At 38.3% G+C, this 27,087-nt stretch overlaps 1 protein-coding gene and 1 long non-coding RNA gene across 7 annotated transcripts in view; one reads left to right on the top strand and one right to left on the bottom strand.

Annotated features, from left to right (window-relative positions):
* Window positions 1–966: 966 nt before the first annotated feature.
* On the bottom strand, window positions 967–2,793 carry LOC137858316 (uncharacterized). Of its 2 annotated transcripts, none has more exons than XR_011097638.1 (2): window positions 2,499–2,793; window positions 967–2,374 (listed from the first exon to the last, which is right to left on the bottom strand). It is a non-coding gene; the product is annotated as an uncharacterized lncRNA (long non-coding RNA). The 2 variants fall into 2 exon arrangements; XR_011097639.1 differs by having other exon boundaries at window positions 967–2,401; window positions 2,499–2,631.
* The window catches only part of SESTD1 (SEC14 and spectrin domain containing 1), a 54,565-nt gene continuing 30,226 nt past the window's right edge, over window positions 2,749–27,087 (top strand). The window contains exons 1-6 of one of the 5 annotated variants that reach the window (XM_068685836.1): window positions 2,787–3,056; window positions 5,836–5,897; window positions 16,417–16,496; window positions 21,588–21,696; window positions 25,074–25,164; window positions 26,140–26,253. In XM_068685836.1, coding sequence (XP_068541937.1) covers window positions 16,442–16,496; window positions 21,588–21,696; window positions 25,074–25,164; window positions 26,140–26,253 — 369 coding nt within the window. In that variant the 5' untranslated portion in view covers window positions 2,787–3,056; window positions 5,836–5,897; window positions 16,417–16,441. Of the gene's footprint in view, window positions 3,057–3,223; window positions 3,376–5,835; window positions 5,898–14,574; window positions 14,645–16,416; window positions 16,497–21,587; window positions 21,697–25,073; window positions 25,165–26,139; window positions 26,254–27,087 lie in introns of those variants that run through there. The other 4 variants (XM_068685840.1, XM_068685839.1, XM_068685838.1 and 1 more) reach the window with 4 other exon arrangements.

Here is a 27,087-nt window from a genome sequence, read left to right as displayed (position 1 = left end):
TTAGGCTTCTATTTTATTTTTCTCAAGAAAGACCTTACTTCCTCAGTAGAAAGGAAAGGACAAGTTATGACGTATTTTATAGAAGATAAAAAGTAATTAAACGAAGTAATAAGTCACTGCAGAGCTTGCTGTGGGACATGCAATCCAACAGCTGATAATAGTACTTAGAAGGATACAATGAGATCAATGTCTTATTGTTTCCACCTGAGCACAAAGCATATGAAAAAAAGACACAAAATACAGTTTCTTCAGAACCTTGCAAAGATTCATACTACTGTCTCATTACAGATATGTCACTCATGCAAAGACCTTTGTAAAACAAAGGTTTTATCTTTAAAAAAAATATAATTTTAAGTGATGAACTTCAAAGTTATTGCCAACATGAGATAGCTATTTACAATATTGTTTTATACACTCTTTGTGAAGTATGATCATAATGAAATTTAGGTGCTTCAAAGCCTGTTGCCCCCACAGAGTGCCAGCCTGTGTTGGTCATTAAATGCAATCTCACTAGTTTGGGCTACCTGGGAACTTGAGTGTGGTTTCCATTATGAGTGTGATTTAAGGCTTTGTTGCAATTGTTTCAGAAGATCCAATCTCTCCTTGGTTCACGATTAAAAACTATCATTTGTGTTTAAAAGAACATTGCAAATTTTTATGCTAATAGCAGGTGAATGTGCTACCTTCAGAATTCATTGAGTGGTAGTTCACGTATTGAATACTGTAGCAGATCTTTTGTTTGTTTCTGTGATGTTTTGAATGTGTTCTGAATGCTTATGTTTCTGTCAGTTTCACTTACGAAGCCTTCTAATATTTATCAACATAGGAGGGACTTTTCCCACTGTTTTGCCAACATGAATCTGCCCGTATGACAAACATGTAAGGCTTTAAAGTAGTAGATAACTTTGCTGCTTACCCGTGAATACAACGATACCATCTTGTTATGATCATAAAATGCCACATAGAAAACATTCACCGTTTTTTATTTACAATTCATCATTGCCAGCCTACACTAACTGTAGTGCCTAAAGTTATTTACTGACTTACAATATGTACAATTTATGAAATGCAATGGTCTGCAACGTATATCTCTGGTTACTTATGCTAGATAGTGCTAGCTTGTGCTAATTAACTCTTCACAGTCATTTTTGACCTGCAGGTAAAAACAATTGTCTATCTACTGCATGGAGATGTAGAAGCAAATAGCAAGCAAGGCAGCAGAGTAAATCATTGCAGCTGGAGGATTTCCAGCCTGCCTGGTGCAAGGCTGTGCCCAGTAGCACTAAGTGGAGCAAGAGAAAGCTGTGGGAGGCTCCTCTGAGTGTGGCATGGGGTGCTGCGCAGGATGGCCACCATCACACCTGGTGGCACCTGGGACCAGTGTCATGGTGAGGAGCTGCTGCCCACTAGAAGTGTGTGTGGGGGTTGGTTTGGTTTTCTTTGATGACTGATTTTTCTGGAAGTGCAGCAGCTGAAGCTGGAAGCAGTAACTCCATTGTGAGAGCATGGCTCTGCCTGTAACAAAGGCTCTGTTGTGCTGGCACACAGCACAGCTCCCAAGGCTCAGGATGTTTTCAGCCTATTTACTTCTATTCATAGTTGAGTAAATCTGGCATGGCTGCTGGAAAATTATAACATATATGCAGGCTTGTTTTGATCAGATTGATCCTTGATACAAAAATACACAGTGAGTTCTTTTTACTGGCAGTTTGCATGGCACAGGCCACTAACTACAACTCTGAACTTCCAGTATAACTTCAAACAAAATTATTCATCTCAGAGTCTATCCTAGCAAATCCCTCAGCGGAGGAGACGCGGACAATTCTTTATCTTCAGCTCTCATACGTCCGATGGGTTGTGTTCTCTGAGAGAGGGACAGCTTTGTGACTCAGCGGAGGCCAGGGATGAGGTCAGTACCACAGATGTGCTCCAACTGGGACGCTGAGGGCAAGTCCTATAGCAGATGTTGACTGGCAGCTACAGGGAAAGCAGTGGTGCTTTTGCAAACTGTTTTAAAGGGAGAAACCAAGCAGTTGGAGCCTCTGTTAGATACAGTTCTCATACTTGGATTGAGATATAGTAATAGTCAATCATTCTGCAAATAACAAGAGCAAGATTATTGTTAGGATGAAGTTTGTAGATACTATTTTTTATTATGAGCAATTACGTTGCCCAAAAATGATGTCTTCAGCAGGAGATTTAAGACTGACAGCAACTTGACCTAGGGCAGTTAGACTGAAAGCAAGACGAGTCCCGGCTGGTTTTCTTCGGATTCCTTTCCAGCTTGCACATTTGTGCTTGAATTATTTTAGTCTTGGCATCATGTAGTTTCAGGATGTGCATCCAGGATTGGGTCAAGATGAGAGGTTATCAGCTGCAGTCCGGGGAAACAGATCATTACCTGTGTGGTGATGGAAACACCGCTGTCAAAAGGTCACAACAGGTGGAGGTAGCAGATAACGGCTCTGCCCACGCCGTTATCAAAGACCACTTCTCACCTGCGGTCACCCCGATCAGCTGGCGTCCAACACCCCGCCCGCAGGCTGGCTCCTTACAGGGGCCCTCAGTAATTAACGAGAAAGGGGCAGCACCCCTGGTGGCACCTCATTTACCGCAGGGTGCCGGGCCCCCTCAGCCGGCCGCGAAGGGCTGGGGCCAGCGCTCGGCACCCCCTAGCGGGGCGGCGGCCGCGCATTGTCTGCCGCCGGGGCGGGGTGGGGCTTCTCCTCGCCGGCTCGCGGCCGGGCCGGGACCCGCGCAGCGGCTCGGAGGGAGGGAAAGAAGGAGGCAGGGAAAGAAGGAGGCAGGGGCGGGCGGCTCCGCGCCCCGCAGGCGGGGGCTGCAGCGGCGCGGGGGCGGCCCCGGCAAGCCGCCGTCTCCTTGCTGGCAGGGGAGGGGTCGGAGCCGCCCGCCCCTCGCCGGGGGCCGCCGCCGGGCCAGCGAGGCGCTGCGAGCCCGGCCGGAGCGGGCGGGTGGGTCCCGGCTCCGCCCCGCGTCCGCCCTGCCGCCGGCCTCCAGCCTCCAGCCCGGCCGGGCCCCCGGAGCGCCGCAGCCCGGTGAGTAGGCGCCCGGGCGGAGGCTCTTCCCCCGCCGCAGCCCCGAGCGCGGCGCAGGCCCCGCGGCCAGGCCGCGCTTTGTTCCCTGGGCGGCGGCGGAGCTGCACGGGGCGGCGGCGGCGGCGGCTGGCCGGCTGCCTCGCGGCCCTGCCGGGCACCGAGCGGCGGCGGCCGGGCCCGGCGGCGGTGGCCGGGGGCAGTGCGCGCCCGGCCTCCCCGCGCGGCGCCGCCTCCTCGCCCGCCGCGGGCGGGCTGCCGGCTGCCTGGCCGCTCGCTGCCCTGGCCCCTCGCGGGTCTCCGGCCGGGGCAACCGCAACAGGTCCGGGCATTGTTCGCCCCGGCGGCGGGGTGGGGGTGCGTGGGGATGGGGGGGGCTCCTGGGGGACCACCGCCTTTGTGTGGGCGCCGCAGGGCGGCGGCTCCCTGCCGGCCCCGGGCTCCGGGGAGCTCCGTCGGGAGCCGCCTTGGCCGCCCTTGGGGCTCGCCCCGGGAGCCGCGGCCCGGGCGCTGCCTCGGCGTGGAAGCGCTGCCTGGTCGGGAGAGGTGATTCACGGCCAAAGCAGGGGCTGCTCGGAGCCGTGGCTGCCGTTTCTTTGGGTTTTTGGCAAGTCTATTGTCTAGCGATTTTGCCTTTTCTTCCTCCGTAACCGTAGCGTCTCTTGATACCCGCTAACAGAGCCTTTCAGGCAGATGGTTGTGGGCAGGAGATGCTCTGAAGTGCTCTTAAACAGTGTGTCACTGCGTGGATGCAACTGTTTAAGACGTGTGGATTGCTGCAGTGTGGCTCTGTGCTTCATGAATTTCTTTCTTCCTCTCAGTAAGCAAAACTGGCAGTACTTACACGGATTGGTGTTAATAGATGCTCTCGTCATTTGGTCTTTCATTTCATCCCAAAGGAAATACTGGTCTGCTGCCTTCTTAGCACTGCGGTGCCTGCATTGTCCTAACGATTGGATGCTGACTCTGTTCCCTCATTAAAATTCACTGTCACAAGGAAGCACTGCTTTTTCCCCTTCCCTGTTCCGTGATATCTGATAAGGTTCAGTGCACAGTAAATAACAAATACCATGATTACATTACGGGACAGCTATGGGGATGAACTTGTGTGCTAGTAAGTGCTCTAATTTTTCTGAATGTATGTCTCTTTATAGTCCTAGTGACATTGTCCATGCCAAGCACAAACTTAATAACGATGGAAGGGGGAAGGTGGACCACAGAGTAGAACTGAAGCTTGGTCAGAGAGGCCAGCTGCTTGTGCTTTGTTTTGTGAGGAAGAGCAAAACAAACAGAACTAGAGACAATTACAGTGTTGCTTCTAGTGATGGCTCTGGGGGGTTTGCACAATTCTTTATAGCATAAAATGTTGCATCTTAAAAAATCCGGTGAAATCATCCTAGCCAACTGTTTTTCTTAAAGTAACACGGTTGATGTTTTATTCAGTTTAGATCATCTGTAACATTGCTTTTCCGAGAAATGGAAATTAAGAAAACTTCGAGTGTCTTATAAGAAACAGTACCCTGATGTCTCCTTGCATCATAAGCTCTAATTCTCAATTAGCTTTGGAATCATATTGCTCAGTAAAGCTTACAGTAAGAAGGGAAATGCACATGGTTTTGGTGTTGATTGCTGTTTTCCAGCAGCAGGGGTAAGGTAAATTTCAGGTCAGTGTCAGTTTGCTGCTGCTGGAGAGGGAGGGGAACGGGAGGTACTTGTGGAAGATACTAAATCTGTCAGTGGTGAGCTTACTCATGATGATGATGCTATATGACTGGCAAAGTTTTTTAGGAGTAGAGCGTGAAGAGGAATAATTTTATCCCCTGAGTGATAATGACTCCTTGGGGAAATAAGGCACACTTATAGTAGGCAGCTCCTGATAAAGTAGGCAAAGCCTGCGCAAGGATCTAGCAGTGGCACAGGTCTTCCCCAGCATCTTTGCTCAAGTTGTCTTGAGCACTTACTATTGATATTATTGTTCCTGATCTATGGGTGTGTACTATTGCCTTCTGTCCATCTTTCTGGTGTATTTGCCTGACTGGCAAATTCCTGGTAATATCTCTCTTTATGAACTTAAAACTTGTTTTGAGAGAGTGCTGTAATGGCTGCTGCTGCTGAATAAATACCTGTGAAATGTGTTCAATATATTGGCTTCACCTGTGATACAATAAACACAGATCTGAGTTGTTGGATTTTATTGTTGGGTGGAGTTTGATAATGGCTGCAAAATTTCATGCAAGTCTTGAAGCATTTGCTAAGGTTTTTCATTTAATGCTGATCTCTTAATTCTGCATTTTCTAATACATAGAGGGATTATATCTTGAGTTCAATTTCTAATTTACTTTTTTAGTATTAGTTAACTTAATTTGTTGGAATACATTCATCTTCTTTTCACAAAAACAAACAAACAACAACAACAACACTGTTTTCATTTTGGCTAAAACATTGTGTAGATTACCTCCGCTAGAAAGCGTGCTGCAGGGATTCTGGTTCTTGTTGCTTTCCCACTGCTTCCGGTGCTGCCTCAGGAGCATTGCCTGCTAATTATAAACAATGTTGATGTCTACCATATGTTTTGGTAGAAAATATGGGATTCCTGCTGTCCTACTCAAATTGGATGCCTATAAGTATTTGTGAATGTGTAGTGGAGAAGTTGTTTTCCTTATCACATAACTTTCTAATAAACCCTTGTTTTCAGTCCCAAAGGAAATAAAATTTTAGTTTCAGGATTCATGTTGAAAAATATGGTCAAATAAAAATGTATTTTTTAAATTTAAACTTGTAGTATCCAGGATCTGGAGCTCAAACTTTAACGCCTACAGAAAGTGGTGTATTCCAGTACCAATGGTAAGAAAGATCAATCTGTTCTGAAAAGTAGATTGTTAAAAACTTCATGTGACTTACTTGGGTCTTATGAAGCTGATGAATATGCTGTGTTGAAAACTCTTTGCAGCTGGTGTTACACAAACTTCTTCTTAAGCTGTTACTTTTGTGTTTAACTTACCTACTTGTTTTTTCATCTTGTGATGTTTTAAAATCTTTAAAACCTGATATAACTAAACTGAAAGTTGAGATACTGAAGTTATGCTCGCAGTTCGTCTTTGGCATTATAAAGTAGTGCAATTATTGTCTCATAGTGTTAGTGTTTCTGAGCAGTGCTCTCAAATGTAGAGGATGCTTACTCAAGAGAATGGAGACACCTGCATTCTAAAGAGAGCTGTGATTGTGGGTGAGAATAAGGACAGGAGTTCTAAAAGCATCAAGGTAAATTGTTTCTGCTCTGCTAATGATAAGCCTGTGTACAGAAGAAAAATAAGAGACTTGAGCAAGTAGAATAACCCTCTGGCAAGACTTCTTAATCTTAGACTAAATGAGAATGAGAGATCTTGAAGTGAAGATATCCTTATGGGAGACACTAAACTCGACAGGAAACAAATAAAAATGAATATGGAGTGTTGTTTTCCTGTTTCGAAGAGAGAAGACAAGCTGCAGCGTTTTTGGACAAGCTGAAGTTTGGAATGCTAGGACATAACGTGTTAAGGAAATTACAGTAATTAAGAGGTGTTGAAGGTGTGACTTAGGGCTTTGCAGCAGCAATGATTCCAGGGAGATAGATGTAGTAGGCACATGAGAATGCAGAGACAAACTCTGCGTTCTCATGTGTTGGCAGAGTTGACTTTGAGATGTGTTCTTAGAAAGGTATCATTAAAGGATAAATATATACCAGACAAAATAAGGTAAAAAAAGGGAATCATAGGATAAATGGATTTGATGTTAACATACTGTTTTGGTCATTAAATTGCCTGTATGGCTGAACCAAAATAAATGGACATTCTTAAGGGAGCGGGTCAGAAATAACATCAAATACATAGATGAATGGTGCTGTGGCTTATACGGTATTGTGTATTGATGAAAACAATAGTTTCTAATCAGTATAAACTTAATGTATACTCATACTCTTGTCAGTTTTTCCCTATGCTAGCATAGTATTCGCAAATTCTTTCATGATATGTTCTAATTCAGCCCTAGTTCATGTGTTTTACACAGATACTTGTTACATCTATGCTTCAGGTAGCAGTTTTGAGCTTGGTTTTCATGTTCTCTGAAACGTGTGACCATCTGTTTATGATGGTGGAATACTGTATGTTTTATTGTGAAGGAATGGAAGAGAGGTGCTGCGGTTACTGCAGGTGGTTACTGTGGCCAGGTTCTCTTGTGGTTTGGAGCTGGAACATTCAGGATTTTTCATATGAGAACAAAATTGAAGATAACTGTTCAACTTAAGGAAAGATTTAAGATTTCTTTCACACAGTAACTTAAGGCCAGCACAGTTATTTTGTATAGCAATGAATCTGTAGTTCTGAAATATTTTGAAACTTACAAATGTGCATGGAAGCTATTTATGGCCCAGCTCTGGAATATTTCAATCATCTATTTTACATTCATGTTTGGTTAAGATTAGCAAAGTTCTCAAATTATTTATTCCTTCTGTAGGGATTTTAATTGTCTTCATTGTGTCTACCTTCTGTGCTGTGCAGTGGGGCTTGAGGAAGGAGGCCACTCCCATATATATTATTTGTAAATACAGAGGAAATTATTCATGGTGCTTTGAGGCCCACATGCAGATTTATTTTGGAGCTAGTAACTTTGTTTGTCAGATATCAAACATGAAGTTTTAGAGATGCGTAAACAGTCTCTTTATTAGCCTCTCATTTCTTTCTGTTTAGGCTTAGTTTTCTCCACCTAAAAAGGCTAACTGCTTTTGTCTGCTCTGCTTATGTCTGTGTTCCCCACTCGACTTTCCTCTCAAACAACCCCTTGGCCCCTGCCCCAGACTCTATCTGGCTTTCAGTTTAGAAGAGCATTTCGTTTTGCTTCCATGTAATTGCAGTGACATTATACTGGGCTGAGAAGTGATTCTGAGGGCCTGAGCTGCACGTACTTGTAACCAATGCCAAGTATGTGTATTGTTATGAAGTTGTAGAACTAGATTGTTTTCTTGCACAAATGTTATAAAAGGAACAAGAAGTTCTAATCTGGCACCCCCAGAGAAAAGTTATTTTTCATTTGCTCTAGACTGCCAACAGTTACACTCATCGGTGCAGCTGTTTGTCTTTTGACTTTGTCTTTTGATACAGCTGTTTATGGTATTGTCCAACCCCTTTCCTCCTACTGTCTATTTAGTTAGCTTTATAAAGTACTGAAGGCATAAGAGCTCTCTGATCTTTCATCACTAACTGGTTTTGGCCAGTTATTTAAAGAACTAGTGATAAGGGATTTGTTTTGGCCAGCTCTTTCATGCAAGCTTTTATGGTGGTTGGTTTGTTTTTCTCTTTTTCAGTAGAGGGAGCTAGAGGAGTCTGTCAGTTTATTCTATTATTCTATGATTTATTTTTTTTACAACCTGAAATTCAAACCATCTCTATGTGGGAGTTTACAATCTATATGATTTCTGTTATGTTTCCACGTGGTTTCCAACTAAGTAACATTTTAAGAGCTGAACCTGTGTTTTTTATGGTAATTAGCGAAGTGTCATGAGGGAGGAAAAAAATGTTTGTGCTATGCTTTGAACATAACATTTCAACTGACCTATTGGGAAGTAGGAAGGAATGGAAGAAGCCATCCCCCAAACTGCCTCGCTTCGCTTATTCTATGGTGCTCTGAAGTGAGTTGGGACTGTTGCAGATGACTGCAGCTTCTGCTGCATTGGCTGCCTGTTGCAAGGGAGGGAATAAGGTAGACCAGAGTCTTTTGCTGCTTGGGGAAACATCCTAAAAGAGCAAACTATGGAGTTCTACAGAAAGGTGAACACCAGGCTGCATAGTCCTGTGCTTGCCCTTATTCTGTGAGATGATTGAGGTATAGGTACCCTGTGTCCTAACTGTGGGTTGCTTGTTAAATTATTTGTGCTCTTCCTCTTCTTTCTCTCTGACACTTCCTCCAAGTCTGAGGAAAAGCTCTCATTCTGTGAAATGAATGGGTGACAGAGATCAAAGTTAAAACTTAGGAGCACCTCTTCTCAGATTGCATAGTTGCTCTTACTCACTTGTTCTCCATTTGCTTGCTCACCATTCATTAAATTGCTCATCACTTCTTTTTGCCACTCATCGTTCATTTCACTGCTCACAGAATGTTGAGGGGGAGGAAGAGGGTGGGAAACGAATATTGAAGATGGATTAAATAGAGGAAGTAGTTGTTAGATGCAGCTCTTCTAAATTTTGTTGCTAGCTCTAGTTAATTGACGAAGTGTGTAAGTTAGGACTTCAATGTCCAGATGAAAATGGGGCAGGAGAAATTGAGTACTCGTTCCCAGTACATTTGATATGTCTGCGACAATGTGCTTTTTGATGGCTTGGCAAACTGTTAACACAAATTTAAACAAAAGTTGGGCATGTTTTCCAATTGGCATTCATCTGCTGTCACGAGTTGCTGAGTTAAAGTACTAATTGCGTGTCTGTAATGTAACTGGCATTGTATGATTGTGTTTTGCTTTCAAAGTAAATACATTTAAATACTGATGAAATCTGAGTCTATAGTTTTTATTTTTTAACCCCTTAGTGTGAATTAACAGTTTGTGGAAGATCGGGAGTATTTTCTTTCGGTACAATTTGAAAATCGGGCACAATGTAAAATTTTAGTATGCCTTCTCTTTTCCTCTGATTTGGTCAAGAAGAATAATCATTTTATGACTGAACAAAATGGTTGGAAACAAAAATTATCTCAAAATGCAAGTTTTTTCTTTTTCTGATATCTTAAAAGACTCTGACACTTAAAAATAAATGAATAAGTAGTTGCTCCTAATATGCTAGTTATCTGCATTTGAGTACCTAAGCTGATGTTCATCTACCAGGTTTTATGGTGAATTTGAAACTGTCCAGCTGAGTGACCCAGTTCTGTGTGCTCTTTAATTAGAGACAAAGGTAACAAATGTTTACAGTCTTCTCTAACTCTTTGGGTAGGTTTAGTGTTCTCAAATTTCCCTGAGGTATCAGTGCTGGAGACACTGTGTCCTTCTCGACTTTTTGCCACTTATGATGTTGTCTCGCCCATAGCTTTAAAGGAAGGTGGAATAATAATCTATGTAGATGATTGTGATATTCAGTTTTCTCTCTTGCATATGAGGTTTGTGTTGAATGGATGAACTTTCTTTTAAAATCTTATCCAGGTTGTTTGGGCTAATACTTTGTGGGTTGAAGTTAATGTCTGAAAGAACTTGCATGCTGGTTTCAGGGAATGAAGCTGTTAATTTTGAAGGCCTGCAATTCTGAAGTTGATTTAAAAAAAAAAAAAAACCAAAAAAACACACCTTCTCCCTATACGATTGAGGCTTTTTTTTTTTTTGCAGTACTTCAGAATATCTATTGTTGTTTGTGCTATTGTTTGTGCCTGGACTTGCAAGCTGCTACAGTTTTGAATGTAGCTGCCCATCTGCTCCTTGGTTATTTATAGGCAAATCTATGGAACTCCTTATAATCTCCCAAGTCTGCAAAATGTTAATGAATTAAACATCACAATACTCCTGTAAAAAGGGAACTAATGTATAACATCTCCATTTTACAGATGGGGAGATTAAATGAAGACTAAAAAGCATAAATGACTTGCTGAAAGCCATATGTATATTTCATAGCAGAACAAGGAATGGGAACCAGATTTTTTTCTGAGTTTTGGTCCTGTTTAGCAGACCAGCCATGTTGCATTGTCTGATACGTGAAGAGAAAATGATGAAATTACCTGTTCTTTGAAACTTGCAGTAGATACTCATGAACAGACTAACCCATTTAAGGATCTTGCTCTGTGTACTATGCTGAACATTTCAGTTCTAACAACTCTGAGTAATTGTGTGTGTATTAATTCTCTGTGATCCTGAATTCATCTTGATTGTTGATGTTTTTACCAGTGGTTCCCATTGGATTGCTTAGAAAGAAAACATGTTAATTGCAGAGTCATGTTTGCTGTAGCATCCTCAAGGCATCTTACTTCCAGTCATCAGGTTGGTGCAAGACCTTCAGCGTCATCTGCCCTCTCTCTTCAGCAGACTTCTTTAAAATCATTTTAAACGGTGTCTGATTATTGGTTCTTATTTGATTAGTTTTATTGTAGAAGATGGAAGATATATGCAGAGCAAACAATATTCTTCATCAGAATTACACACTTTAACACACAGTTTTTATTGTAGGCCCTTTTTGTGAATTTGTTTCAATTTTTTAAAAGAATTTTTAGAATTTCAAACTGCTTTAAATTTAAAAAAAAAAAAAAGTAATTTACAGTCTTTCCAGAGCTTAGCTTTCCAGAGCTTAGAAATGACAGGAAATGCAGTCTGCCTAGTCGTGATTTGATTTCACATTGGAGTACAGCCTAAAATAGTTTGCATTTTTTATGTTCTATATTTTTTTTGACAACTTAGTGTCTCTCCAGTCCTTCTTCCTACCCCTTAACTATATCTATTTAATTCAAGTATGTCTTCAAGAGAATTTTATTCTCAGGTAGAATTAGTTTATGCTTTGTGGTGTGATGGGAAGAGATTTCTTTTCTTCTTTTTCTCTGGAACACCTTTCAAATGTTTAGGTCTTAAATACAGATATTGTCCGGATTTAATCTTGATGTATTTCCATAGAAATCTAAAAATGAACAAATATGTTGTTGGAGGTGAACATTCATGTATTGATTTAAAAACCTGAAAGCCCAGGTCATTCTAAACAAGTTCAGTGAGATTCTTTGGTGTGTTTCTTTTATTTTTAGCATGTTTCCTGTGTACACAAGTTTTATAACTTAGCCAATTAAAATACCATATGCCACGTAGAAGGGAGGTAGGCATACAGCACTCTAGATTGTTTCTGACCTTGAGCAAATGGATTTAATCTCTTTAACTCGTTTCATATCTGTATAATGAAGGATTGTAAAAGTTAGTCTTTGTTTTGGAATGGTAAAATGCAGCCTCTTGAAGCACTTGTCTTTTTGCAAGTGAAATCTGTTCTCTTCACTGCACTTGTTTTTCCTCTAGCTTTTTTCCCTGAGTCCAAATCCCTTTTTAATTATTTCTTTTTAATTTTCTTCTAATTTTTAAAGTAGGCAGGGGGTCTGCAGCTTTCAGCTAGACAGTGTTACAATACTGAGCATCACATCATTCATTCCTCATACTAAATAAAAAGCTTGATGGTCAGTTTAAGACTGCCATTTTGTCTTCTTCCAAACAAGTTAAAGACTTTTTTTTTAATAGTACTAAATATACTTTTTTTTTTAACATCATACTTTAAAAAAAATAATACCTTTGACAGCTGTCAGTGGAAAGTAGATGACAACTCTCTTGAAACTGTTTCACTTTCCAGTAGAAAAATATCATTTAGTTTTAATTCAACCTGAGATTCTCTCGTGGGCTAAGAATAGTGAGAGACAGTAAACATTAGTTCTGGAGGTTTTTATCTGGCTTGTTGTGGTAGTCTTCTGTTGCAAGAGCTCTCTTCTAGATAGAACAAATCAGAGCTCTCACAGAAGAGAGGTAATTGAAAACTTCCAGAGGTTCTGGAACAAAGGCTAGGTGTTTGAAATTATCATAGCTCTGACTCACCTCCCTCCACTCTCAGTGAACAAAATACTTCCTTTGGTTCCAGGAAATGCTGAACAAATGAGCTATTTTAATCTGTGGACAGTACCACTATTGTGGCAGAAAACCAAGCAGCACTTGAATATGAAATAAATCTGTGTTTTTACAACAGCAAAGTAATGTGTTCCCTAAAGTCACTAAGCTGATGCAAGCTTTTGTTCATATGTGAAAGTATGGAAATTCTGAAGTGTGAGTGTGCAAATTTGCCTTCTTTGTTGATTATAATACAGAGCCATTTGTAATAAGTTTGAAATCCCTCTTGGGGAAAAAAAAAGGAAAAATCATTACCAGGTGTGTGTTCCACATGTTAAGAAAGAAAAATGAATAGTGTCAAAGCTAAATCACTCACACAGCATGGTTTGAGCATGGTTGTAGTGGAGAGGCAAAAATGTCTGCTTGAGTCATTCTTGAGTTTGCTATTTTATGCAACAAATAGCCCACAATTTTTTGCCTGAATCATGCAGGAAGCTTTAATAGGATGCTTATCTGAGTAATTGTTTAAAGTGCAAGCTGTCTTGAGACTCAGTTTCCTGAAAGAGCCAGAACTTGTTTTTTTTTTTCTTTCTGTAATGTGCGAAATGTTTTATATAATTGATGAAAAAGACAATTAAATATGGAGATTTTGAATTAAGGGATGGAATGAACATTGTGAATCTTTACACATTAAAATAGGGAAGTAGAGTAAAAAGTTATTGAGTTATTTTTGTTTCCTGATAAAAAACAGTCATTTGGCTTCTTTCTGTTTGCAACGAAGCTTATTGCTTTAACAAAAAAGAACTAATGTATTTTGCCTTGGGTGTTCAGTTTGAGGCTTTTTTTCCCCCCTTCCACTAGATTACTTAGTCTTGATTCTCTTACCTGTTCCTTTTCCAAGGAAAAATGTTATTTGTATACATAAATACAGTATTGCCCAACAAGCTTCAGGTCTCAGTCTGAAGCCCTGTGCCTGGACATGGTTTGGTGTATTTTTCTTTTCCTTCTGGTTTGAGATGGAAATGAACTTAATCACGTAAGGATTGAGTTAATTTTGTATGTTGTTTGAAATCAGAAATGCTTAGGAGCTCTGGGTCTTGCTTTATCCTTTCAGCTATAGCAAAAAGACAATCTTCCTCACTGGGGTGGTGATCGTGAGCTACACAGTAGGAGTTAATGTAAAATAACAGTCACACTATCTCAGTGGGAACATCATGAGAAATGTATGGAAATAAAGTATTAGTGAAGTTTTCTCCTTGATCAGCATTGTGTTTCTTTTCTTAGGTCTCTCTTCCATGGCTTTCATGTTTCCTTAAAAAGCTAGGGAAGAAAGTCAGCATGCTGTTTGTCAACTGCTGCCTAGATGAATGTCTGTAGTTCTTATTCTCTGTAGGGCTGGGGTGGAATTCAGGTGCAAGATAATTGCATTGTGCTACTGTGCACTATGAGATGGTAAATATTTTTTCTTTATTTGTGTTATAAGGAGTGGGTGGTCATTCTTTCAGGATGGAAGTCGTGTGATAAAGATGTGCAGTGACAGTCATTTGTTGTTGTGCTTGCATGTTACTGTAGGAGTGCTGTTTTGCTTGGGGTTGAGTGAAACTAAGTGCATGGCACAAGTACAGAAAGAAAAGAGTCTGACAACATATATGGCAGCAATTTTAATCTTCAAATAGAGATATATACGTAGAAACATATAAAGTAGTAAATTGACAGGGTTGTCAAATACTGGGAAAGTGTAAATTGACAAAATAATGGACGGTTTTTCTTGGCATAGTGAATGCCACCTGAAATATTTTTGGCACCATTTTATCCAAGAAGCACTATGGCCCCCCAGTTTGAATGTTAGCAACAAAAAGCTAATCTGATGCTAAATCTTGGTGATCATATCCTAGCCTTTTGTCTGTTTTGACTGGTGGACTGGAGTGTACCTTCCCAGACATAGATCCAGACTTAGAGGAGGTTGGTGGAGCTGCCATGGAGTCCGTGATCTGTGGAGTCCATATATCATTCATCCAAGGTGATTAAAAGCCACTCAGTCAAGAGTCCTGTCTAAAACATACATGTATCTTTTTGGGTACTCGTCACCATCTCTGGCATGTTTGGAAAAAATGCAGATTTAGATTTTTTTTAAAGTTGTTTCTCATTTACCATTTGTATTCTTAAAGATACTTTTTTTCTTCATCATCTTCTTTTTCCTAAAAGTTTCTGCTCTTTTGCAGCTTGTCATTTACTAGTGTTCAGGCTGCAGTTTTTGGCATGGCGATGACCCTAGTCAGTCTGTGTCAAAATTTATCCTTCTATTTCTGTGAACTTACTCTACCTAGTTTGTCTAAGTTAATATTGTATCCTGATGTTCAGAGTTCGCTCCTGCTCTACTTCCTTCAGCTGCTTAGCTTACTCAATATATATCATGACCTGTATTGGGTTATTGATAGTTTCAATTGTCTCTGTGTCACTGAAACTTAACATTTCATGCAACTGCTTAGCAAACAATCATCAGTAGGAGTCACTTGTAATATAGTTATTCTATATAATTTTGGTTATATGTTGCCACAAGAAAATGTATCTTTACTTCAGCACTGAGATTTTTATGAAAACCAGTAAACTTAATACACTAATAACTAGTTTATGCCTAGTAAATGAAATGTTTCTCTGTGCTTTTAACTACAAATAAATTTCACGAACTTGCATGCCATTTTTGTGACACTTAAAATAGAGGGGGGGGTGGAAAGTAGTGTTTGAGCATCAAACCAATTTCTAAAGAAACAGTGTGCTTTAGTGATTTTCTTGGGAATGTGAGCAAGTTGTCTTAATTATTTCACAACTGGATTTTCAGTTGTGTCAGGAAGAGTTGTCTTTACATGCTTCTCTGAAGAAAGTTTGTCTATTTGGGAAGAACAAATGAATCTGAAAATTGTGATGCTGATCTTGGTGCAGGGGTAATGGGAGGGTATGAATGATGAAAGCTGGATGAAGTAAGTTTGTTACCAGGAAAGCACTGTACGTGGTGCTGCATAGTACAATAGGACATACATGTAGTAAAAACAAGCATGAACTCAGAGATACTTAGGGGAAGATGGCAGTTGATGCTTTGTGTGGGCTAGAAGAGGAGCTTGTAGTTCTAGCATGCTGCTGATAGCCCATAAAACACTGAGGAATAATCACAATGAAAAGTGATTTATAACACAATGGAAATGAGATGAAGGTAAGAAGGGAGTCGGAGACAAAAAGAGCAGAAGCGTTTCCATTTGTAGGCTAGACTTGCTCATTTTGGCTGTTGGTTGTTTTTTCTTTAATTGAAGACTTTCTAATGGCATGATAGTGACAGTGGCATAAGGTGTTTAATGATAATATACATGGTAATTTAAGGTAGACTACCCAAAAGTGGGTGAGAGTACCAATCTTATTCACACTTTCTATATCTGAATGATAGAGCAAAAAGATGATTTATGTGTAAATTAATTGTACTTTAGTGGACTTGGGGAAATAAGGCTTTTATGTGAATTATTTCTGTATCCTTGGTTGAGATTTCATTTTGATTTCTTTATTTTTTTATGAGGAGGAGGAAGATATACTTGTTTATCATCTTATGCATTTTTCATGTAGATATTTATTTTTTCCTTGTTTTTTACAGTGCTTTCAATTTATTATGTGTAATGACCTGATTTGTGATTTTGGCATTCTGTACTTTCTTCAGAAGAGTATAAAAGTGCTTTGGCCAGTGTGCTTTCTACTGAAGTGTTGCAATTGATTTTCCCTGCTTGGTGACTTCAATTTCTTGTGTTTCAGAGCTGTGGAAATTAGCTGCAGTAGAATGGAAGCGTCAGTAATATTACCCATTCTGAAGAAAAAATTGGCATTTCTTTCAGGTACAGTTTGTTTTCCTCAATCTGTTCCTTTCTGCATTATATGGATGGGATTTTTAGTTTGCTTTCTTCTATTTATTGGATGTTTGTAATGGAAATGAATTATAGGCCAGCATATTATCATATTTGAAAAGCATCTGTGTACATTTATTATCTAGTAGCCAAGCTATTGTAGTTGGCATTTAGCACTTGTTTACACTGTAGCCCGTAACTCAACTCCATGAAGCTGATGTCATGAAGTTGCAGCACATAAGTAAAAGAATGATAATTTAGCAGATGTCCAAGAATAACACTTTTTGTTTTGTAAGTGGTATTAAAAATGCAGGTGGTTAGTTTCAGGATTTCCTTTAGAAAATTTTTCCTTCCTTGTCATCCTTGTCTTTTTTCCAGTGTAGATGGAAGCAGAATTAGCCAGGCATTGCGACACTTGGATTTTTTTTTTTACTACCTAGTTAATTCAGGCAAGGTTGAAATGACTGTTCTTTTATGTATTCTAACTTCTTGAGTCTTGAATTAAATGTAACTTTCTCATCTCCACAAGCAAAATAAAAACAAAAGGGAATGCTTGAAATGATGAAAAATTGAAATTATGTGGATACAAATGTTGGCACTGACTTCTTTTTCTGGAAGCAGAACACAGTTTCTAGTGGAACAGTGTCTCATCAGGTTTGGAATTCATGGTGGTGTGCAGACAAAAGAAACTACAAAACAAAAAACACCACCAACAAAAAGAACCACTTCGGTGCAAACTAAATTATGGAATTTCACTTTTCGCTTTCTTTAGCTTACATGTATTTTTTTTTTTCAGTTTTCAGTTTGTAAACTGTACCACTTCTAAGTTAAGACACACGTCATGGTGATTTGCCATGGTGGTTTTTTTGGTTTTAGTTCTAAGCCTAAGGACTTAGCCTGAGAGTAGTGCTTCTTTGTAAGACAAATTCCAAGTTTATTATGCCTAAAATCATAATTGGATTTTGTGTTTCTCTCTTAGCATTGTATTCTGAATGTGGTAGTGAATGCTTATGGAATCAAATATTTAGAAGGATGTTAAATGTCATACAGCTAAGATAAAAGAGCAATTTACTTTTATTCAATTTAATAGTTTGTGTTAATATGGGCAAATGTAGACTGTATGATAACCATAATTTCTTAACTGGTACTTTTAGGGTAATATTTCTTTAAATCCTCAGTTTTTCAGTATTTCTTTTAAAACTAAAATTTTGAGTCAAAATGATTTTTATATGGGTAAAAATGAGTTAGCTTTTATATAAATCACTGGCTATCCTACACTGAACAAAAGAAGTGTTTTTTCTGGGCTCATCAAATGCTGTTTTAATGTAGGTATAAGAGTGAAAATTTCTGGGTGGCTAATATTTTACACAAGTAGACTTCATGTGATAATTCTAAATTTTGATTTGTAAGGCCTTTTTCAACACTGGAATCTTTCAAGTCTGTAAACTAAATATGAACTACTATTAACTGTTAACTTTCTTTGCGTGGATTGGTGCTAGTCTCATGAATCCAGAAATAGCATGGAGAAGAGCAAGTCTTTCAGCTGTGAATCAGCCATGACAAGACTAACTTTGCATAAATGCAAGAACACATTTCTGCAAACCATCCCAGTCCCCACTGCATATAACTTCAATGAAATGAACATCTTTAGGCCTCCATCTCAAGATCGCTCATAAGTTCATGGGAGGTGGTGAAGAGGGAGCATTAGATACCATACCTACAAATCCAGAGCTGCTGCCATGGCATGCATTGCTCAGCGTGGAGTTTCTGACTCTGGAGGTCAGATCAAGGCCAACTTTCAGTTGTTCCTTACGGAAATGCCTTCATAACTTCTGGTGTTATTACTTTTCTTATCATGAGCTCATTCAGTTTGATCTCCAGCTTCTGTCCATTCTGTGTTTTTAATCTTTATGGTTATTTGTGAAGTTTTTCTTTACTGTGTTTGTTTTTCATATTTTTCCATCTTGATGCACCTGAGCTGTTTATGAAATTAGCTGTTGCAATTTTCAGCTTTTAGTTTCAACCATTTTTTTTCCAAATTCTTAAAAATTGCTGTCCTCCTGCCTTTCAGAACTTTAAAAAAAAAAATCACAGCTTTTTGGATAAGGAAAGACCAAATGATGCCCAATCACACAGGGCAAGGCTTCATTCTTCATTTTAATGTTCTGTTTTTTTTTTCTTGTTGTTGAGATAGCTATCAAGCTATTGTTGAATCAGTATGGCTTCTGAGGTATTGTTTTACATCCACATAGCATTTTCCTCTAATTTGTTGGATTTAATGTGGGTTCACTAACCAGTGTAGGCAATGAGGAGAAATCATTTTTTCCACTCCAAGTGTGCAGATGAGAACAAATCTCCATTTTCTTTTAAGGATTGAGTTACTTTTCCTTCCTTTTTTTTCTTCCCCTCCCCCTATCCTTTTTTCAGGCTTTCTGACTGAAAAGGCTTTTGGCCTGAAACAGACAAGGATGAACAGTCTGTAAACAACTGTTCCTTTAAACTTTGAACTCCTTCATGGATTCTGGAGAAAGGATCTGCCTGTTTATCCTGTCTAATGTAGTACCACTCTTTAACTCTTATGTTTAGAAATACTTATTAAAATCTGTGTTATTGGTTTGCCAACAATTCCTCCCCTCCCTTGATTTCCCCATTTTCTCCCCCCCGCCCCTCCCCCCCCCCCCACACACACAAAAGAAGGGGAGGGGGAAAGGACACAACTGTTGGAATAGACCACCTATAAAGCAGTAATTTTGAAGATGTGGAATATACTCACCTGAATAGCAGTAGATCTTCAATACTCTTTGTGGAGCTCGGGCAGCTTTGGAAGCAATGAAAACATTGCAATTAAGATGCCAATGTATATTGTGCAAACGAACTTTTCATTATCACACCTGCATCTCTAACATTTTGGGGGGAAGTCTCAAATTACACCAATTTAGATATATACATATGCAGGCATTACTGTGCTGTACTTGTGTGCTTTGTCTTATTTCTCCACAGCTGTTGCTCTTTTTTTAAAAAGTTCTGCTTTTTTTAAAAAAAAAGTCCTGATTTTGGGGGGAGAGGGGAGGGCAAAACCATGATTTAATGGCTTTAACAACATAAACAGCACATTCATAATTTGAGAATAAAATTTTGCCCCCCCTCAGGACACAGGAAAAATTACTTTTCTTTCTCATCCCCGATGAAGCTGAGATTGTAACAAGGTCATGACAATTACATATTTAAAATCTGAAGTTACTAGCTGCCTCCTTGTATGTACTGAAACGGTTCCATGCTTTTGGACTGATTTTTTAATATACGTTAATTTTTTTTAAAGTTTTGAATAAAATGGAAAAGCCTTTAAAATGATCCAGACTGTGAGAAACTTACTTTGAAGCTGGTTTAATCTAGAGATGGGTATTAGTGTTTAAGTACAAACACCTAGCTATGGAGTCAAGCAGTAGGCCCTTCTGAAGTCTGTTCACATTCATTCATGTTTTTTATTTCATGTGTGAGTTCCCTTCTCCACTTCTCCTTTACTTTTTATCCTGTTTCCCTTTGAACAACAAATTTAATAAAAATAGTTGGAGTCTGAAATGATGTTTTTTTTAGCTGATTATAGACATTAAAAGATTTAAGGCTAGAGAGAAAAAAAGTAGATAAGCTGATTTGCTCAAACTAGCAAATACATAAACTAGATAGGAGCTGCTCCAGATTATGTGGAAAGATATAGCGCAGCTACCTCTGGCCCATTACTGAATTTAATTCTTTAACTTAACAGCTATTTACGACAAATTTTTTGATCCCAAGGCCTTGTGCATTCAGATCACCAGCCCAATCCCTGTACTTGGAGATGCAGTGAATATGGAAGAGTCTGCTGCATACCTGACTGGTTCCCTTCACACTACGAGATTTTCTGGCTGACTTTTCTGATAGAATAGAAGCACATAGCAGGGAGCTGTGTCAGTATTTATTTTTCATGTGATCTTGTTCTATTAAGTATTTTTGGCTTAACTTCCACTTTAAACTATGATAAAACCGAGTCCAAATCAATTTTGGTTGCTGGTTTATAGACATGTGACTCAAAAGTCAGTTTTTTAGAGCAATCACAAAATATCGGAGTTGGAATGGACCCACAAGGATCATTGAGTCCGATTTCTGTCTCTCCAAAGGACCATCACAAAAAAAAAAGAAAGGAGAGGACCAAAGAGAAAATTTCAGCTCTTTGAAAACAAAAACAAACAAACAAAAAAACCCCACAACTCTTTTTCCATTTAAACTATACTTTCCAGAGACTTTCTGGATCCTGTGTAATCAAAAATGACCCAACCCACAGCTGTAGAACGTTCTACTTAAATGTAGTACCTCAGCATCACTTAACAGTTGACCTTACTAGATCTTGTCATAGAAGTAAAAATGTGAGGCTAGCACTTTCCCTACTGTTTTCCTGTGTTTTTGTGGCTGTTACTGCCTGTATAACTTCTATTAGAAGGGTTTAAAACACACAAAGATTAAAGCAACTGGCTTGAAGTATTTATCTTAATTGTGAGGTGATTGTTACATGTTTGTAAGTAGGTATGGAAATCTTACAAGTTTGATGCTTGAATTATCAAATCAGAATATATTCCAGGGGCAGCCTGTGTGGTAAAAAGATCCACATATTTGTATAATGGGTGTTCCAGGAGGTCCTATGTTACATTTAGAGCTGCAGTGTGCTCACTCATCTTAGAAGCTTACCATGTCTCTGCCAGGCTGGTAGTGTAGACAGTTCAGGAAATGCTTTTTGGGAAAAGGAATCTAGATATGCAAAAATAATGCTTCTATTAAACTTGATGTAGGCTGCTGTTTATGTTGAAAGCACTAGATGAAAGACTAACCGGTATGAATGGGATCTATGCTCTGAAGCTTTGGTGATGCATTAAATGTTAGTGAGGTGAATGAATCGTCAAGTCTGAGGAGAAACTTCACTTGTGATTTTCACAGCAACTTGAAATACTGGATTTATGGTGTGTTTTGAGACCGTGTAGCTACTAAGTTTTTTGGTTTTGTTGTTTTTGTTTTTAAATTAACTTTTTAATGACTTTTTCACCCCCCAAATAGGAGGGAAGGACAGAAGAAGTGGCCTCATTCTGACAATTCCATTATGCCTTGAGCAGACGAGTATGGATGAGCTGAGTGTCACGCTAGACTACCTGCTAAGCATTCCAAGGTGATTTCAAAGGTGTTTGGCTCAGGGCTACGTGCTTTTCCAGTGATAGGAGGGGTCTCTTGTTGTTTTTCGTTTTTTTTTTTTTCAATGTGACTTTCAATACAAAATAAATTTTATGTAAGTGTTTAAAATGTGATACAATTTGATTTAATTAGAAACATATGTTTGAAAAAAACATCTATTAAGGCTTGTCAAAGTTCTTTCATTCTGTATATCTGGCTTTGGTTGTATTGTTTTTTTGGTTTGTTTTCCTTATGTATTTCCTCACTCCTTTCTTTGTATATCTTTGGTTATTTATTTCTAATGACAGTACATTTCTAATGACAGTACATTTGAATTGTGTTCTAGATTGAGCCACCATTGAAATTCTTAAGCTTACAAAGGTAGCATTGCAGTTGCTGAATTTACCCACAGTAAATTTTCTCCTCTTTTTTTATTTTGCTATATGCATACTCTCGCTAATCTCTAGAGCTTAACCATGTGCTGAGTTTAAAAATAGATGAAATCTCACTGAAGTTAATGAGTTTATGGAAATGTTTAAAGTTAATACCGCTTAAATGTGCTGAATTATGACTTGAGCGTTGTTCAGTCCTCACTGTAAAATAATTATGTTCTGCTTATATAACTCTGTAAATTTATGACAGTTTTTGGCCCTAGCTTAGCTGCATTTTGTTTTTTAAAATGTAGAGACTGGTCTTTACAGTTGCTTTGTATTTATCTAAAAGGAAAGAAGCCCGTCAACTAAATATTTGTATCCCTTTAAGTATGTTTTTTTTTTTTTGGAAATAAGAATAACTGAAGAATGTTTAGTGCACTTTGCTTATTGGAATCTACAAATGTGTTAAAAACATGGTTAAATAATCCAACTTCTTTTTGTATTTAAGGCTGTTGGGGAAAAATAAAAAAGCTCTGGTTAGGTAGAGAGTGTCAAAGAATAAGTTCAGTGTGTTTACAGGTAAAACATCAAAACGTGTATGTTGAACAGCGTTTTAGCTGTGGAAGCCTTAGGGTTTTTCAAACAGCTTGTCTTTTTTTTAAAGTCATGAAAATCCCAAATTGTCATCCATGCAAGTCATCTCATTGACTTAAGGACTTGGCCACGTTTATGGAACAGATGCAGGCATTGTTGTTCTCACAAGCATTAATTATTCTGCAGTCTCATCCTGCTATATGTTTTTACATATATTAGCGTAAAAATAACTGTCTGAAAATTCAACCAAAGCACTCTTTGTACTCTGTACAAGCTTGGAAATCTGTTTGAAAGAAAGGTTCAGTGTTGCCACTTTGAATGTTCTGTTTTTCAGTCATGTGGAAAAAATGACCTCTCTTTTATGGTGGCAGTATGGAAAGATTGTTGTCATTTTTGTTTGCATTTTGTTTGTTTAGTGGGAAGTGTGTACTTTTTGGCCAAAGCTCATGCCTTTTGTGTTCTGGAAAGAGTTGCTGAACAGTGTTTGAAAAGGAGGGATGTAGGAATGAATGTTGTCCCAACACTGGATAGCTGTCCAAGAAACATTAATGTTACTTTTTTCCCCAAAGTTCTATCTATAAAGTAACCTAATGTGTTCAACTTTGAATTTAGTTGTGCATTCTATATATTATAATTGTAACTATTTTGTAAGGCAGTTTCTTTTTTTAGCATTAGTGGTTAGTTGCTTCCAAATTTAAGAGGCGTAACTGTTTAGTGTCTCGGGTAACATTCTGTGTGTGAGTAACACACCTAGATCTTCAGAAATCACTTTTCTAAAGTTTCAAGTCAACTGTTATACTTTGCTTTGATGGAATTGAAAATTAGAGCCCTATTAAGAATATAAGAAAAGCAAAAGCAGCAGTGTTATTCTATTGTCTGTGATGGTAAAAGGTTGCTTGCTTTGTTGTGTTCTATGTACTGTAGTTCAAATCACTGAATTTTATTTTTTTCTTAAGTTTTCCTGTAAACATTTGTTTGGTTGCTGAATATTTCATAAGTCGTAGCTTACTTCTGGATTTGATTTTTATTTTTTTTTTTTTATGGGGGGGAATGGATTTAGTAGTTGTAGAGAACAGGTATGGATACCTGCAATACCTCAAGATGTTATAGTGCCACTATTCATCTTATTCTTGAAAGTACTGGTAGTCAGTCTTTGAGTTCATTCTGAACAAATATTGCATGCACAAGGTATGATTATTTTTTTTTTCAGAGTGCTTCCAGGAAAATCACATATGATTTTACAGGTTCCTTAAGCAAAATCAAAAGGACTTAAGGATTGGCAGCCAACTTTGTAATTAATGTTCTCCTAAATAGACATGTGAAACTTAATGCTTACTGTTAAAAGCAAGGTATGTTGCTTTTTGTAAGCTAAGGAGAAATGGCTTTGTTTTATAATCACAGGTTTGAGAACCTGGTCTCTAAAGAGACTGCACAATGCTTTTCTATCTTGTGTAAATGTCATGTTTTTTTAGTTACTTATAAATTTGCCAGATATCATTTCTCAGGTTGAAATTTTTCTATCTTATGTGGTAACTAATGTCAAAAAATACAAACACCTTTCCCTGACCTCTTCTGGCTGCTGCTGTGCTGATGGTCATATCCAGGGGTTGCTGCCACCTTTGAACTCTGAGCTGTTCTTGTTGGGCACCTTGCTGCCTGCTTCAGTTAGGAATGAGCTGGCCATCTGCTTGTGTTAATGTACTGAGAGCAAGGAAAGTTTTCACTGTTTTTTTCTCATTCAGTACTTAAAAATTCAAAAGCTATTACCACTTGTCTTTGCAACTGGTTTTTAAGCAGAGCTTTTGTATGTAGTATGCCCAGACTCAAACCTTCTTATTAGAAAAGATGTTTGTTTAAAATATTGTTTTCTAGATCTGTAGGCAAAGCCTCTGTCCTTGTAGAGATTTTTTTGTCTCTTCCCTGAACATTTAGACAATTTGTTCAGGGAAGAAATTCAAGGACGCTTAGATGACTTCCTGCTTGGACATGCATCAAATGATATATAGCTCTGTCCTCAAATCTGCACCAATTCACAGTGACCTCGTGAAAACTGGCATCCCTTTGCCTTTCATAGGAAAGTTTGATTTACAGTTTCATGTCTTTCTGAGGATTTTGTGAAGTTTATAGCAAAGTGGTGAAGTTTATGGTGTAGTTATGAAACCTTTTCAGAGATGCTAAAGTTTAAACAAATACTTTTTTTGTCATATCTATTATAATTTTTAATAATTATTGTGCATCAATATTGAAAATTACTCCTAAGTGAGCAAACCTAAGTTTTGTAAATAGTATTTTCAGAAGTAAACTATATAGCTGTATTTTTCAGTATATTTAAATCCAAAGTCATTGTGGTCTGACACTTGATGATGATTTTTTTTTACTTTTTCCTAAGCATTTTTCTTCTTTTTAGTGAAAAATGCAAAGCTAGAGGATTTACTGTGATTGTGGATGGTAGAAAATCTCAGTGGAACGTGGTGAAGACGGTTGTGTTAATGCTGCAGGTAAATCAATTTTTATATATTCATAGTTGACAGATTAGGTCTGTAGATGTAAACCTAGTAACAGTTTTACTGTAGAGGTAATAATTTCTTAATAGAGAAAGACAATTTATGGCCTTTTACAATCACAGAATATGTGCTCTGTACAGGAAGAAACAATCTGAAAAGGGAATGATTTCTTCACTCAAGTGAATGTGAAGTTCATTACCAGCTCAAAACATGAGTTTGTAGATCTTTTTCTAAAACAGAGTTTTAGTTTAAAGAATACAGAAGTATGCTCCTGTCAACAGCTATGAGTGGTAGGAATGTCTGCAGGGGACAGTTGGCACTGATAGTGTATCTAAGTAGGCTTTGATGCAATATGCTGTACTAATTGGCTTCCATTGGAATTGACTGTAGTAGTTGATTTTGTTGTATGTAATAGTTTCAGTCAAATTATATCCTGGATGCTATTCAAAATAGAGAGGGGAAAAAGTGCAAATTCCTAGATAGAGAAGTTCATAGTATATTATTTTATCTCTTCAGAATGGTGGGTTAATGAAAAAGTCTTATTTCTGCTAAACGGTGTAGGGTTATTTTCTGGTCTCAGTGGTCAAAGAAAATGTAAGATACAGCACACTGAAACAGAGTAGAGAACTTGGACTTTCATACTGCAATTTTAGTTAAGCCAATCATTCATGTTTTTCTGTATTAGTACGGCATGGTGTAGTGGTTGGACTTCAGGACTGGGAGTAAAGAGGTTAGATTTGCTTTTCAGTTCTGACACTTTTGCTATGCAGTTTAATGCAATCTAACATTAAGTATAATAGAGCCAACATGGAACATAGATGCAGAAAATTTTGTTTAATTTCTATCTGCAAATGTGAGTTTTTGAATAGATGGTGACACTTGAATGGAATTCAGTTCTGTGGAACAAGAAAGCTAAATCTTGAATGTTTTACTGGTTTCTTCCCCCTATCACCCCAATTTTTTTTACAGAATGTTGTTCCAGCTGAAGTATCGCTTGTTTGTGTAGTAAAGCCAGATGAGTTTTGGGATAAGAAGGTTACACACTTCTGTTTTTGGAAAGAGAAAGATAGACTTGGCTTTGAGGTATGTAGAGTTTTGTTTTCTTCAGTCAGAAATACTATTTTTGGAATACTAGATAAATGGATGCAAATGATTGTCATCTTAAAATAGTTTTATTTTAGATGCTCAGTGTATATTCTTAATAAACCACTGTTTTCTTGTTTTCTACTTGAAAAGAATATTAAATATAGTAATTTCAAATTAGAAATCTTTTCCTCAGCAAGAGGATAAAACTGTATGATACATTTGGCTGATGTTTTGACGGAGAAAATGCTACAGTGTTTAGTGTGAATTTTGTTCACGACTTTTGTACGAGATTGTATAGTGTCACCAAATCAGTAGTTACCATTTTGCAGAACATCTTATTGCTGCTGAATACCTCTCTCACCTTTGATTTTTTTCTGACATTAGCAACAAAGGTTACAGGGTCTTTCAGCTTTCCAAAAATAAGCTGATAGTATTACCTCATGAGGCAGAGTGTGTACAAGAGATTACAGCCTAATGTTATCAGTTCCATTTTTTATCTTTTTGGGAAGTTAATGGAAACTTCAGTTTTCCCTATTTTTAGGAAATTACCCGTATCATCAATCTTTTCAACTGTTTTTGAAGCTAATTTGTTTGAACTATGACAGGTTTGCTGTGTTTGCCAAATACTAAAATGCCTGCTTGTTTTGTACAAGGCACTATGAAAGCATTTTTTTTTTTTTATGACAGAGGTTGAAAAGAAAAGATTTTTGGCAGCCTTATCTTACACTGGTAAATTCTCTCAGATTGTAAGATTATAATGTTCTTGAATACTCCTGTTGAAAAGTTATTCAGGGAAAATGAGACTTGGAAATTGGCAGCTAAAGGTTATGT

Source organism: Anas acuta, chromosome 6 (genome assembly GCF_963932015.1).
Source record: "Anas acuta chromosome 6, bAnaAcu1.1, whole genome shotgun sequence".
NCBI classification, from domain to species: domain Eukaryota; kingdom Metazoa; phylum Chordata; class Aves; order Anseriformes; family Anatidae; genus Anas; species Anas acuta.
The sequence above is the reverse complement of the archived record's forward strand: the minus strand, read 5'-3'. Positions and strand labels throughout refer to the sequence as shown.